This window comes from Artemia sp. Qi Xiang Cuo, chromosome 16 (genome assembly GCF_049724085.1).
Source record: "Artemia sp. Qi Xiang Cuo chromosome 16, ASM4972408v1, whole genome shotgun sequence".
NCBI classification, from domain to species: domain Eukaryota; kingdom Metazoa; phylum Arthropoda; class Branchiopoda; order Anostraca; family Artemiidae; genus Artemia; species Artemia sp. Qi Xiang Cuo.
This window is the reverse complement of record NC_142809.1, coordinates 22,230,342-22,246,725: the sequence shown is the minus strand read 5'-3', so window position 1 is coordinate 22,246,725 and position 16,384 is coordinate 22,230,342. Positions and strand designations below refer to the sequence as shown.

The 16,384-nt window shown below is 36.2% G+C and overlaps 1 protein-coding gene across 3 annotated transcripts in view; it reads right to left on the bottom strand.

Moving 5' to 3' along the window:
• LOC148942679 (semaphorin-1A-like) overlaps positions 1-16,384 on the bottom strand; it is a 268,011-nt gene that overhangs the window by 173,505 nt on the left and 78,122 nt on the right. For all 3 annotated transcript variants that reach the window (XM_089102498.1, XM_089102499.1, XM_089102500.1), the window contains exon 5: positions 13,942-14,112. In XM_089102498.1, the coding sequence (XP_088958624.1) occupies positions 13,942-14,112 (171 nt within the window). The remainder of the gene's footprint in view (positions 1-13,941; positions 14,113-16,384) is intronic.

The following is a 16,384-nucleotide window of genomic DNA, read 5'->3' as shown; positions in this document are numbered from 1 at the left end:
AGCTTATAAGGAATATCTTAGTATGTATGCCACTCATTTATTTATCTCATTAGAAATTAAACGTAAGGACGAAGTACATTAGAATAGGTCTCTCATTTTGGTTGTAGAAGTTCCAGAGGCAAAAAAGTAAATAATGTAATAGAAGATTTATAGGCAATAATAGCCTTAAGAAAATGAGGTTCATTTGGATTCAACCTCCTTATCTCACCTATGTTGACTGAGGAGTGTATGAATATTCACTTGTCTAACTTATCCGATTTCATTCGCAGTTCTGTTCTGTATTTGTTCGATGTATTCTCGTGTCTCACGACGCTTTACCTAATTGGATTTTCGTCATTGCTTTCCAAAGAAACAAAAAAGCTTAGGACTATAACTGAAAAAACAAAGACGCCGAAACGACGTTACGCTGCTTTGTGATTTTACAGTGTTAAGTGAATTGTTCACTTGTAATAATCTCCTGTATTTTTCAGTGGCATATTGTATACTTTTTTAAAGGGGTTGTGTACCAGTACCACTGTTTGTCATAGATGGAGACAACTTCACGCATTCAACCCTACCACTTGTGCCTCCAATACCCACGAGTTAGTCTAATGCGCAGCCCCTCACATTACCATGAACAACCCCCTCCCATTTTTTCCACATATGGTGTTTTGAACACTGTTTTTCATTTGAAGCTCATCTAGTATATGGGAATGGTCTTGAAGAGGAAATAACTTCGCATACAACCAAGGTTGGCTTTTACTTTGGCAGCTGAGTGACTACTTGACCGAATACAGATTGAATTGATAGCATATAATAGTGCTCAATCAGTGATGCATGGAATCAAACGCATAATTTTTGTTTTTGCCTTTCTATTACAATCTTTAATTATAGATGATTATAAGTATAGTTGAGGCGCTAAATCAATGAAAAATTTATCGTTTCTGCCTTAGATTAAATAAAAAAAACAAGTTCTTTAAACTGAAAGTAAGAAACGACATTAAAACTTAAAACGAACAGAACTTATTCCGTATATGAAAGGGGCTGTCCCCTACTCAACTCCTTGCTCTTTACGCTAAAGTTTTTTATTGTTTTAAAAAATAAAGTTGTGAGACAGAGTCAAACTTTAGCGTAAAGAGCGACGCATTGAGGAGGGGACAGCCCCTTTCATATACGGAATAATTTCTGTTCGTTTTAAGTTTTAATGTCGCTCCTTACTTTCAGTTTAAAAGACTTGTTTTTTTTATTTAATTTCTGATCGTTTTTTAGTTAATGCAGCTTTTATTTTGGCTCACCGTCATTGAATAAGTAAAAAAAATTGCATAAAAATTTTACTTTTCTTTCGTTAAATGGATGTCTCTAAATTTGGTCATGACGTAATTTACAAATTAACTTACGTAACTAACTTCTATATTCGTATATTTTTCTTCTGGCAAAAAATACAAAATTGCAGATTTTTGCAGATATGAGCTTGAAACCTATGTAATAGGGTTTTCTGATACGCTGAATATGACGGTGTTGATTTTCATTAAAATTCTTTCACTTGTAGGGGATGTTTCCCCCCTCTTTAAAAAATCGGGTAAATTTTCTCAGGCTCGTTGCCTTTGATGAGTAGTACTATACTTAATAAAATTTATATATTTAGAATCAGCATTATAAACACATTCTTTTGATACATTTATTGATATAAAAATTCTGTTTTTAAAAGTTTCGATTACTATTGAGCCGTATCGCTTGTTTTTTTATTACGTATATGTTATTACGTATATGAGGGGGTTCTCCCCTTAGTCAATACCACGCTCTTTACGTTAAAAGTTAAAAAAAATTCACAAACCCCTGAATCACAAAGGCCGTTTAATTAGAATAGATAGCTCTTTTGAAAGCACTAAAAAAAAACTGTAGCGTAAAGAGCGAGGTATTGAATTGGGGGAGAACCCCCTCACATATGTAATAATTTCTGTTCTTTTTAAGTTCTAATGTTGCTTCTTATTTTCAGTTGAAAAAACCTGTTTTTTTAAATTTTAATTTCTGATCGTTTTTTAAATAATGCTTGGAAATCCGGCGCCCCCTTCATAGAAATGTCCCCTACCCCAAAGAAACATCCTCCACGGAAAGATTCTCCCCAGTAACCCCCTCCTCCAGCCCCCCCTCCAGAAAAAAATCCTTCCTGAAAATGTATGTATGCGTCCCAATAACCAATAAATAATGCTGGCAAGTCCGGCGCCCCCTTCATAGCAATTTCCCTTCCCCCATGAAAACTTCCTTCATGGACAGATCCTACAACATAACCCCCGACCCCCCCCCCCACTACCAGAAAAAAACCCTCCTGAAAACGTCTGTATACTTCCCAATAACCAATACTATATGCTAACATTTAGTAAAGTTCATAACTTTTAGCCCTCCCCCGGGGACTTCGAGGGCTTAAGTCATCGTAAAACACATAGCTATCATGCTTTTAAACATGCTGAACGAAATGGCTATTTCAAAATTTTAATCGGATGACTTCTGAAAAAAATGAGCGTGGGAGGTGGCCTATTTGCCCTCCATTTTTTTTGGTCACTTAAAAAGGGCACTTGAACTTTTAGTTTCCGGTCGAATGAGTCCTCCCACGATATTCTAGGACCACTGGGTCGATACGATCACCCCTGGGAAAAAAAAAACAAAACAAAAAAACAAATAAAGACTCATCTGTGATTTTTCTCCTAGCAAAAAATGCAAAATTCTACATTTGTGCAGAGAGGTGGTTGAAATTTCTGAATTAGGGTTCGCTTATATGGTGAATGTGATGGTGCGATTTTCATTAAGGTTCTATAACTTGTAGGGGGTCCTTCCCTCTTTTTTTGAAAATCAGCCAAATTTTATCAGGCGCGTAACTTTGATGGGTAGTACTAAACTTGATAAAAGTTATATATTTGAAATCAGCATTGAAATATGATTCTTTTGATGTATCTATTGGTATCAAAAACCCGTTTTCTAGAGTTTAGGTTACCATTGAGCCGGGTCGCTCCTTACTTACAGTTCGTTACCACGAACTGTTTGATGAGCGGTGTAAGCAAGAGTCAAACTAAAGAAAATCTTATAGTTATTATTCATGGGTCTCCAGAAGCCCAATCCTTAAAAGTTAATTAACGAAAAAAAAATAAGTTTTTTTAACTGAAAGTAAGGAGAGACATTAAAACTTAAAACGAACAGAAATTATTCCGTATATGCAAGGGGCTGTCCCCTCCTCAACACCTCGTTCGTTACGCTAAAGTTGTTTATTGTTTTAAAAAATAAAGTTGTGAGACAGTCAAACTTTAGCGTAAAGAGCTAAATATATATATATATATATATATATATATATATATATATATATATATATATATATATATATATATATATATATATATATATATATATATATATATATATATATATATATATATAGTATATATATATATATATATGTTTTTATATATATATATATATATATATCTTTATGCAAAATAAAACGTGTTCTTAAGTGGTTGGGTAGACAGCTTCACTAAGATGCTCATTGCCAGAAATTGGGGTTTCATGTACACACTTCTTTTGAGTTTAGCCAGGGAATAGCCAATAGTAGTTCCTATTTTGCATTAATAGGTCCGACGAAAATACAGGATTTAATTCAAGATTGGCGCTTAAAAGAAATAGAAAAGGATAGTCGAACACAGTGTTGATTTTCATAGACTATTTCAAACATGTGTTTGACCCATCTCGTGCCAATTCTTATCAGGATAACTTCAGAGCACTTCCGGAAGACAGAGCTCCATGAAAGATTTTTCTATTTCATTTCCTTGAAAAATCTATTAGAAATACAAGACGTGGAGGGGAAATTGGCATAAGAATTATTACTCATAAATTTCTGAAATGAAGTCAAATATATCTATGTCAAAGTTCTGCAATATTTATTATATAAATCAAGATGACATAATATTAGGTTAGAGTCTTTGGGTGGACAATAAAATTATCGACTTCATCGATCTTAAGTCGACAGCGAGTCATTAAACGTTTATGAAAACACGTTTCTTGAATTTGAATTAAAAAGCATACAAAAAGATGAATATGACTTCAAGGCTATAAGAAAAAAAAATATGACACTGCATCATACTTTGACAAAGAGATAGAGATGGAGTCTTCGCGAAGTTGAGCTCGAAGAAGTTTAAGGTACTTTTTAGGAAAGAGCAGTTGGAGAAGTAACAGGTCTTTTTGTTTTTTTAGGGGGAACAATAATCATAAGAATTGGCACTTACGCGTTATTCTGACCACACTACAGAAGTGAAGTTAGGTTAATCATAATGATATATGCCTAAATAGGATGAAAATATAATACTTAATAACAGAATTATGGAAACTACAACAGAGAATTATGGAAGGCAGGCCACCCCGAACGCTTTCAAGGAGGCACACTTGTGCCTCTTTAAAGAGGTGACCCACCACAATGTTAAGCGATATCCGGTACTAGAGGTCGCAGAGAGACAGCGGTGATCGCATTTTGTAGCCCAAGCTCCAACTAAGAAACGTGCAAAATTTCACCCCCTCCGACTTTATCTTCATGGGTAAAAGTGAGTCAGAGGTTACGATCCTCAGACCACAGCCCCCCTTTAACGTTGTCCGATTGGGCTGAAATTTAGAGGTTAAGCTTTCCTAGGGCCCGGGAGCTTCTCCTTGAAATTTCAGCTCAATCCGAACCCTCCTTCTAACCACTTAAAGTTCATTTCTCTTTCTTTTTTTTTATCAGCCACGCCTATAGGCCACAGTTGGTAACGGATCCGGGTGAATGAGGACTCATTCGAAGCGGAATTCGACCTGTTAGGGCCTTTTGATATTTTCAGACCGAAAAAATTATCCCCCAAATTTACATTTACGAAAAGCTTCGTTTTCCCATAAGAGCCCATGTTAATTTTCCCCACCATAGCCCCCCTTTAACATTGTCTGATCGAGCTTAAATCTAGAGAATGAACTTTTCTGAGGCCTGGGAGCTTATCCTTAAACTTTTAGTAAAATCTGGTCACTCCTTCCCTGTTTTCCAAAAACCAAATATCAAATTTTGTGGGGATTTGCTTGCGTCAAAAATACATCGCACAGAATAAAAATAATGTAATGTCTCTGTGGTACAGTGGTTGGCATTCCTGACTGTCAGACGGAAAATTCGAATTCGATTCCCCGTCAGATAAATTTTTTTATATATTGAATTCAAAGTTTAAAAAAGAAACTCAGTTTCTTTTTTAAATCAAATCTATTAAACACTTCGGCTCAACAGGAGTCTCCAGAAGAATATCACAGTCGGCCTTCAGGTTACAGGTAAGTCTCCACTGCTTTGATAACATGGGGCCTGGGGTGGCTGATAAAAATCTTACTGTGCATTTGATTTGAGTATTCAGGAATTAAAAGCCTTAACACAAGAATCTTCAAAAGCGGGGGGTTTGGGAGGCAGCAGCCCCCCATCTTTAACTCCTCAAAAGATCAGCTAACAGTTAGTCAAGCAATAATAAGTTATAAACTGTACAAAAACGTGCAGAAATTAATTGAAAAAACTACGTTTTCTAAAGAGTTAAAGAGGCTGAGTCACAAGTTCGAACCTTAAAACGTACAGGGATTAGGAGGTGCAGTTGGGGGGCTGCCGCCCCCCAAATCCCCGCTTCCGTATATGAAAGGGACTGTGTCCTCCTCAACGCCTCGCTCTTTACGCTAAAGTTTTTATTGTTTAAAAAAAAGAGTTGTGAGAAAGTCAAACTTTAGCTTAAAGAGCGAGGCGTTGAGGAGGGCACAGCCCCTTTCATATACGGAAGCGGAGGTTTGGGGGCGGCAGCCCCCCAACTGCACCTCCTAATCCCGGTACGTTTTAAGGTTCGAACTTGTGACTCAGCCTCTTTAACTCTTTAGAAAACGTAGTTTTTTTCAAATAATATATTAAATACCTCACCTAACCAACTCTATATATTAAAAATCTAATTATATTTATACCTGAAGAGTAGTTTATTTCACTTAGGCTAAGCTGATTATCTGAGACTGCATACAGAAAAACGGTTTTAAACAGAAAAAACTTCTTGAGTGTAGTCGGGATAACATGTAAGTACCAACAAATTTGACAATGTCCAGAAGTGCCCAGAAATTCTGAAAAATTTAAGATATCGAAGGTCCCTCCCCCGTCAGCATACGTGACTGATGGCAGTGATCTTACACAAGGCAAATAGTTTGGTCTAAGTTCTCCAGGCATAATATTTTTGCCCAATACCAAAAGTAAGTTTTTAAGATAAGATTTATTCATAATGCAATACACACACAATAATATTCTATACTAATCCCCCAAAGGGGGATTATATCCCCGCTTTATCTGTGAAGATATATAGGTCACTTGCTCAGAAAAAAGTAGTCATTTTTTTTTTCAGTAAAATACCCAAGGGTATATTTCGGAAGTATGAATTCAAATAAAAGTTTTCATAGTGGTATAATTTGTATTTGCTACAATGAAAAAAATCGTAACATGTAAGAAGATGTTAGGCACAATTTTCAGATACGAACTATTCAAAGGTTATACCAACTAAATCAACATGCAAATAGCGGGGAAATTTCTTAGAGGTCACCCACAGTCTGCTCCCTGGTCTACATCTCGGAGTGCCACGTGTGCCCAACAGCTCCGCCATGCGTAATAAAGTCCCCGCAGCGCTTTGCACACTTCAAATTCCATTTTTCTGCAAAAGAAGTTTGCATGGAATCTGTTTGAAGAAGTGCATGTGGTCTGAGTGTTTCGTAACTATGATTTTAGGTATGCACATGAGTGTATAAACTTGTTCAGAAAGAATACAAATAGGTTCTTTGTCTTGTCATTAGAAGCTCTTTCACTTCCAGAGAGCGGCCGGTATATTCATTAACTTACCTGCAGATTCTTATCACTAGAGAGATACTCAGGTAAGGATAAATTGTGGCCTATTACATTATTCATAGACGCTCTTTCCGAAAGGAAGGCCATAAAATTAAGTAAATAGGATTTGGTAGTAAGAGTTAGGATCAAGTTTTTTAATTCAATCTTCAGGTTTCGCAGATGTACGCGCAAAAATCAACATGTATGCAAATTTTAGCAGAATAAAGCGCTCATTTTATGAGGTGTGGACAAAAGAGGAAAAACCAGAAAATTGAAATCTCCTTGATTAATCGTTTTGACTGTATATAATCTCCACATTTAGGAATTATTTTTAACATGTTAAATATAGTACACTGGCTCTATTGTAATCTGTTAATGTTGGTGTCAACAGAAAGCAAATTTTGGTAATAGAATATGGAATGAGGTGTGTAAATTAATACGCTACTAAGTGAAGTACCACCTTTTAGGGAAGTTTTATTAATTTGGAAGGACAGTGGGGATTGTAAAGTTTCTCGTAAAGCTTAAAATAAAAAAAAGTCTGCTTTTTAAATATCAATTACTCCTTTTAATATCATGTTTTGGGAAGTCCCTTCACTTCAACTATTAACTCATCATATAATTCTTTCGGTACAGTTACGCTCATGGAGACCCGTAAAGCGGGTAATTGTTATCTAAATTGATCGAAGAGCGTGGTTTATCATTGAATTTACAATAATTATTTGAACTGTTGTTTTTGGGGGTTTAGGGGGGGAGAGGTACCTAGGTTATGTTAGGTTACGTGTTTAATATATGCGATGCTTTACCCCCCCCCCCCTTATGTGCAAATATATAGCCCAAATTTGTTTCTAAACTATTATATATTCATCCTATTTTTTTTTTACTAGCATTAACCAAACTTGACTTCTTTCGTGTGTAACATTAAGCGCAACAGTAAAACCCCACAACGAAAAAGTCAATTTTGTCGTTAAGCAATAGCTTTGAATGTTTTGTTTTTAAAAGGCAATTTGATCAACTCTATATTCGAATGCACTGAAACAGAGGCAGTGGCGGATCTAGAGCAAAATCTTAGGGGGGCCCAATGTGACAAGGGCACCAATAAGAAAAATCTTGGGGGAGGGGGGGGCAATGTGATAAGGGTGCCAATAATTGACCAAATTGACAAATTTATTTTAAAAAAAAAGAGTGAAAAAAGAAAAAAACAAGGAATGAGGGTGCCAGTAAAAATCTTGGGGGGGGGGGACAGGTCCCACTCCAAAAATTAGCAATTTTTTCCGGTAACTGGTACAAATCTGCCTTCTCATTTCTAAGTCAGTAAAACAAGGCCTTCAGAAGTTAATCCAACCAAGTTCTTTTCTTCTTTTATTTTGCACTTTATTTCTCCAACGTTATTTTTTTTATAATTTTTTAGGTCGTTAACAAGATATATGAGGCCATTGTTGCAAAAGAGAAGTCCAAAAATAAAAATAAATTGAATTAAAGGCATCCACAAGAAAGAGTGCCCGGGCAAGGCCGTACCCAGGATTTTTTTCGGAGGGGGTTTTACTAAAAAAAAGGTTCGGGGGGGGGGGTTAAACAAAAAAACTCCGAAAAAGCATAAAAAATTTGTTTTTATCCATTTTTGTTACGTTTTTACGAGTCAGACAAACATTTCGGGGGAGGTTCAAACCCCCTAACCCCCCCCCCTCTGATTAGAGCCTTGGGCCCATGCCCCTCCCCAAAATTTTAAATTTTCCAAATGTCTGGGTAGCCTATTTCTTATCCAAATAATCCAACATGTTTTTTATTATTACCCTAATCCCTCCGAAAAAAATTCCTGCGTTTGTTTCTACATTGAATGTATGTTTCAGAAACAGTGTTTGATTTTCTATTAGATTTGATTTGGATTATTTTCTATTATTACTTCTGAGATTGTCGATAACAAATTCTTAATTATTTAATTATTATTTGGAAAAAGTGTCCTTCCTTGCTATAAGTTTAGCGTCCACAGTTTAGCCAAAAAGTATTGCTGTAGGCTATTGTTTATTTGTTCAGCCGAGAGGCATCGAGCGAGAAAACGAATTATACCACTAGAAAGCTCCTAAAAATAGCGTTAAATGGCGTCCGTATCTCAATTTCGATTAGGACTGTCAGTTGCTATCAACCAGCGAAATAGTGCATGAGTTTAACTTTTCATTTTAGTGTTTAAACCAGTAGGTAAACACTGTTTTTGAAACTCGCCATTAACCGTATGTAGACCCCGGCGCCGTACCGGTGGATCGACCGAACGCAGCCGATGATATGCCCGGTTGACCACCGACGAAGAGTCGTCACGTCGCGGGTGCTCCACAAGCGCGCCACTACGGGCAGAGGCGGCGACGTTCGATCGACTTTAAATTAATTTTGCGGCAATTCTTTATTGAGTCAACCGTAAAGTCGGAGTTTTTCCTTCTCGTGTGGTTTAGTATTTCAATTTTTCTGATTAGAAATCAACCAGAGCTTGCACCATCCTCAAATTCTCGGGTATTTCCCCGAAAATCTATGCGTCACCCCGAAAAAAAAATCGGGTCTCCAAATCCCGAAATTGACGTAATCAGGACACCACTTCTAGTGATTTATCAGCTTTGACTTTCCTTGCCAAATATTAAGTTGCATACCATAGCACTTCACTGCTCTATTGTTCATTAGTTTTCGGCTCTGTAGTTAAGCGGCATCAAAACCAGACAGATGCAGCATGGTATTACAAATATTGCAATATTCACAGCTCTTCATATGTTGACAAAAAACAGTATCGTCTATATGAAATGAGTTTAAATCATTTCGAATGCAGTTTCCCAATCGCTATTTCTTACATCATTCGTAGTCAAGAACTTTATTTTCAAGTTGAATAGAATTATAGAACGAATTCACTACTATACAACTTCAGCCTTTTGTTGGATTTTGAAATTGACAGCTGACAGATTGTTTCTACAGCTGAGTTGTAAGTTTGCAGATTTTTTTTGCCGTTTTTAGATAAGATTTTCTTATTGTTTAATACTCAATTATTGAACACCTGATAGGAAATACAATCTTCTTTCTGGAACATTTTACCCCCCCCCCCCAAAAAAAAAACAGCCTGCGGGTGAGACAAAATTTAGCTATAGACTAAGCTATGTACAAGGTTGGGGAATTAAAGATTGAACCGAAAATTACCCCAAAAATGTGATTCATAAATAAATTGTAAATAATTGCATATAGGGGAGGGGGATAGGGGGCTATCATTTTTAAATAATAATACCTCATTTTTTTATTGAAAGCAGGGATGCCAAAAAAGTAGTTATGTTTTTCATTTAAAGTGGAGACAGATGAAAATGATATCAAATTCCCTGGGAAACCATTGAAATATTTTGATAGACCCAGGGCCCCCCATTAGGACTTGTTCATTGTCTCGAGTATTTTGCGATTTCTCATAGGGTACTGGCCTTATTTGGCTTTTGTGTGTGCTCCCTTTTAATTCGTTTCTTTGGATCTTATGGAATGCCATGGCGTATCTATCACTCAATTTTCCAATAATTTGAGGTATATCTGAATAATTTCGACATTTTTGTTGTTGTCTTTGTACCCCTTTACTCATACCCTCAATTTTTTTCAAGGAACACTAAGCTCTTTAGCGTTATTTTTCGTATTTGTTTGAACCATATAGTGACCTTGTTAATTATTCAGTAAATTATTTTTCAAATAAAAGCTGAGACGGTATCCTATCAAGGTTGTATCCACAGGGGGGGAGGGGGTAGAGAGGTATTATATTTAAATGATAATAGCTCGAATTTTATTTATTGAAAGCAGGGATCCCAAAAAGTTAATTTTTTTAATTTAAAGCAGAGACGGCATCCTATCAAGGTGGTATCCAGAGGGGGAGGGGGTATTGAGCTATCATATTTAAATCTATCATATTTAAATATTTAAATAATACCTCGATTTTTTTCTTTTTTTAAAGCAGGGGTGCCAATAAGTTAATTTTTTTTTTTGATTTAAAGCAGAGACGGTATCCTATCAAGATGGTATCCAGAAGGGGGGCATAGGGAGTTATTATATTTAAGTGATAGTACCTTGATTTTTTGTTTTTATTGAAAGCAGGGATGCCAAAAAGTTGAAAAGTTGACAAAATTAACAAGACTTTCGTGAGTTATACTTGATACAGTACTTGCATGGTTTTATCGTCCAAAGGGAAAGGGACATATGCGTCCAATCCGGGTTTTTTTCCTATTGATAAAACGGGTTTACTTTGAAAACATTCATTCATATGTACCAGGCAGATTCACACTGAAACGAATTGGTGTGACGAAAGCGATATCGACATCCCCATCTAACGTTGCGCACGAGTAACAATGGTGCCCTTGGTCCAGTGCCCAAGTTACATTAAAAGGCCAGGTCATAATAAAAGCTTTCAATTTGGGAGGTTCAAGGAGGAATCTTTGACAGTCTGATGACCTTGGGGTACTAGATGTTGCAACGTTCTTACGTATCTACAGTGGTTTAGAAAATTTGATCACCCCACAAATGATTACCAAAAATATGCACAAATGTAACATTTGGAATATTATAACACTTTTTTCAAAGCTTTGAAGAAAAGCAAAAAAGTCTAAATACCCCTAACTACGCTTGAAAGCTGTTTTAAAAAGAAACTCTTTGGAGATTTCCATGGAAATGACCATAGCAGAAGCTTTGAGCCTGGGTGGGGATCAAAGAGGAGTCTAAGTATTTTGACCACACGTGACTTATTGTTGCAACTTTCTTAAATTTGGTAATTCTTGTGAGCATTTGGAAATCAAAGCTTAAACTCAATAACTGATTCTAAGTGTCCTAACATTTTGCTTGGATTAAAAGTGACGAACTAGGATGAATATTTCAACTTCTTCCAGGAGCTACTTCAGTCTGCATATTATTTCATTTAATTACACTTAAAACGGATGAGCTTTTCATTTTTTACCTAAGAAAATAGCTGGCACTTCATTTTTCTTCATAGCGAATAAACTATTAAGTGTTTTTTTTTTGTGTCATTGTAATTGAAGTGTTGTCATGTGAAGTGCTCTGCTCATCATGTATTTTTCAATTTGATAAATTTACTCCTATTAGATACAGTTTATAATTTGACCGATATTAGGTATTTATCAGTGTATAATTTGGAATGAATCCCCAAAAGAAAAAATGAATAATATCCAAAAGAGCAGCCAAAAGCGATAAAAAACCAGCAGTTCAGCCTTAGCCTACATGACATATATTCTATAAAGAAGCCAAAAAAAACTTTAAAATGCATATTTTTTTAAATTATAATGAAAAGCCAGTTTGTAATACAAAAAGGCTTCTTAGGAATTCAAAAGAGCAAAAAAAACTATCAATATCAAAGTCGCCCATTTCAAATGTTTTAAAGGTGACAAAACATATATAGGCAAAGGACAATAAGAACAAATTAAGCTTCTAAGTTCAAAGTTATATTCAAAGTTTTTACCCAGATAACTGACGAATTTTGTGATACGGTATTTTGAAGTTTTATATGCAGTAATGCTCGATGAAAAAACTACTAATTTTAATAATTGTTTATGTTAAGAATACATAGCTAATAGATACTTCAACTACTCCTATTATGCAAGGGTTCTGAAACGCCAAAGCCATTTCGTTTCTACCAGATTTCTACTTCTCTTGATGAATAAAGAAGAAGATCAGTTTCCATCCAGCGACTTGTGAATTTTTGAACTCATGAATAGGCTCGAATCTGTTGTAAATTTAAGCTGTGATTTGAGAAAGACTGATGAAAACATTTATGTTTGCGGTCAACATTGATCGCGCCGCCGGCGTCTTACCGGCGGCGCGGCGTGCTGTTTTTTGCCCCGCCGCCGCCGGTCTTCCCTCATCAGCGCGGCGCCGGGGTCTAACCGTATGGTCCTCATATTTGCAATATTATCCTAAAGTTGGGCACATCCAGAGCGCGTGGTCAGCTGACAAAGGGTACATCATTCCAGTCTAACAATGCTCCGACATCCTGTCCGAGTTCCTAGCGACAGCAAACATCAACCCGAGCGAAGCGCAATATTGCAAACATGAAACCTAAATGTGTAGAATATATTCCTGGTCTTCCTGCTTTAAAGTTACGGGCAAAGTATTCAAATTCAAAGTATTTCAAATTATTGTTCTCCAGTTTTTTTTTGTTTTTTTTGTACTTATGTATTAAACATACTCTTTGATACCCGCCAGACTGGTTATTTCGAGACCACTATTAAGAATTGGAATGGAAATAGTAGTTTTCATTGCGTTTACGCTATTTAAACTGTTGTTTCTTGGGGTTTAGGGGGGGGGGAGGAACCTAGGTTAGGTTACGTATTTAATATATGTTATAATTTGCCCCCCACTCCCCTAATGTGCAAATATATAGCCCAAATTTCTTTCTAAGCTATTATATATTCATTCTATTTTATTTTAATAGCATTAACCAAACTTCTTTAGCAGTATATAAAAGAGTACGTTTAATATATAAGTACCTTGTTTTGTTACCTGAAGTTCTAGTGTTGGCAGCGGCTACAATTCACGAAACTTTAGGGGGAGTAAAAACATTCAAAATTTATTAGTTTTTGGCTGATCACTCACACAGAATTGTCTTTCAGGAAATTGCCAAACCGCCCTCTGCTTTTTAGTTGTCAGGGGAATTCAGAGATGCCGGTCGGCTACAATAGCCGCGCTCTTACTAGGGACTGTATGACCACATACCTAAAAAAAACGGAATGGTCTGCAAGGAACCGATCAAAATGAGAAGACCAGCTAGGAGCTATACAGATGTCAAGACAAACAAGCTCTTGACTCAATAAGAAAGGGATATGTCGCAAAATTCAGACCCAACTTTATCTATAATTCTCCTACCAGTCCATATGGTGAGCGTGTAAGTCAACATGAACAACATCTATCCAGGACTATGGAGATTGGGTCCCCTATTCCTTCCCCCTCCCCACAGGCAGGGGCCCAGGTAAAATATCAGTCACTAGATATGGTCTTGGTGTGAAATCTTCAAGGATAACCTCTAGCAAACAAAATAAGCTTTAGCTTTCAACTTAAAAAAGAAAATGATTACTTACCTCGTCAGTGTAATAGCGGCATAAAGGATTATACGCATTCGTTCCGCAGACTAATAGCCTATCGTCTTTCGTTTTAGCCAAAATCCGTATATAATTTTGGCAGTCGTCTTCTGATTTTCCTTTAATAGCACAAATTTCTCGATGACTCGATATTGGCTGCCACAATATCCGCTAAAAGAGAAGAACCGAATAACACGGAACGAATTCTATAAGCTCTGATGGAACCAAGTCACATCGATTATCTTTAAACTGAATAAGCATTTATAAGATAGTATCCAAGATCGTATCCAGGGGGGCTAGGGGGTTTGTCCCCCCCGGAATGTTTGTCCGACTCGTAAAAACGTAACAAAGATGAACATAAACAAATTTTTAATGCGTTTTTAAAGTTTTTTGTACCCCCCCCCAACCCGAAAAAAAATCATTTTGTAAACCCTCCTCCCCCCGGAAAAAAATCCTGGATACGACCCTGATAGTATCAACCAATTATGATTAGAGCAATTTGGGTTCATTACATGACAATTTATTTGGACGTTCAAACTAACTTTTTTTTTTTGTCCTGATAAGTACTTTGGACTTTCTACTCTTAACCGTGTGTTTGTGGAGCTTGGGGTATAATACGTTCCCATGAAACCTTTGAATATCAGATACCAAGTGAGGCGCAAAAGCTTGGTCCTAAGTACTCCTAAGTACTCGTCCAATTAAATATGCCTCTGGATGCAAACTGACTAATTCACTTGTAGGAGAACAATAGATTATTTTCGAAACTATCTCAGGTATACCTTTTCGTTTTGGACACAACGATATATTACGGCTGGTATTATGGGCAACTGACTCAAACCCTTCAAAATTTAATATAGCCTAATATATTTTGGTTTTGGAATCAAGTTACTATTCGCAGTAGCAAGCTACGTCGCACAATAGAAATTCTGGTAAGAAATTTCTATCTGATTGGTTCCCAGGGGAGTCCTAAGGTAGAAGAGAAAATTAGGTAGCATCTTTCAAGACAAGGCAGTATATCTTGACGGGAAATTTGATTATGCTACTCCATTTTACCAAGAAAATAGGATCTAAAAGGGGGACTGTGAGCTCCAAACAGGTCCTTAATTCGGTGTAATTAATTAGGTCTCCTTAATCCGACACCAAGCGCTTTCAAAATCGCCCCTTCTGTCACTCAAATTATTACGAAACATACACTCAATAGAATTACTTAATTGAAACCACAGATCGTTCAAAATAGTATTTTAACCACGAAAGTTTCTGTTCAGAGACAAAAAAGATTTCGCAGTGCAGTAGCGGTCTTCAACAGGGTTGCCAGAAGGGATACAATCGCGTTTTTTTTTTTTTACACTGACAGGCCAACATTAGAACTGAAAGAAGAAGGCCATTTCAAGGTAACAATGAAAGTTTAACTCTAATGTATGTTTTAAGGTTTGGTTTTTACACTGTCCTTCAGATTTTTATTCTGCACTGAGGATGGTCGAGCAGAGGTCTCAACCCAAATATTTGTAAAGTTCTCTACTATATTTCACTGGCTGTTATTATACTCGTTTTCCCTTCTATACAGCTTTTCGCCCTTTCTATTAATTTGAAGTGAACAAGGCTATCGGGAAACTTTGTCCGATGTCATGGTGATGGGGGTGATAAGGGGGCAAGAGAGGCACTGGAAGCGCCTGATCACCCTTCTATCACTTTCAGTCAATTAAAATTGTACTAAACGTTCAATATGCGTTTGAATGAACATCCTCCTCCGTTTCCATGGTTTTTTTTTTTAATCTCAAACACCTAGATTATACAAATGGCTAACTTAAAAGATCATTACAATAGAAACTATAGTTGACAAGAAGATTACATCTTCCAAATGTGAAGTTCAATCCGATAGTTTAGTGTTTAAAGTAAAGAAAGTAAAGAACAAAATTAAATCTTGAAACGAGTAGAAATCAAGTCATACAACAACTCAAACTTAACGAACTTAAATTGTTTCGAATGAATAAAATAAACCAAAACGAACAGGAATTAAGATAAAAAATAAAGCCAAGCTTAAATTGATTAGAAACTACAACAAATAAGAGCTGCCCCCCCCCCCCGAACTAGAGAGACCGCCATTTCCACTTTACTGAAAATAATTTGTATTTGAAACATATTTTATAAGATAACATCAAAAGAAAAAACAGTAGTTAAATTTTCAGGCAAAAAGAAATACATTCGTGACAGTTAATTTAGTTTTAGTATTTTAAAACAAAACTCATTTCCATCACGGTTTCTTCCTTTAATTGCGCTTCTTTCAAGAGTGTGTAAAATTTATAGCTAAATAAAAGTTTTAAAACGTCAACTGGCAATTTCTGAAGCGATTACTTAAGTTTCAAGTTTATGCTTGGGATGTCTATAGTACTATGCTAAATGTCAACGTTTCGGACTAAGCCAATTTTCTTAATAATTTTGACTG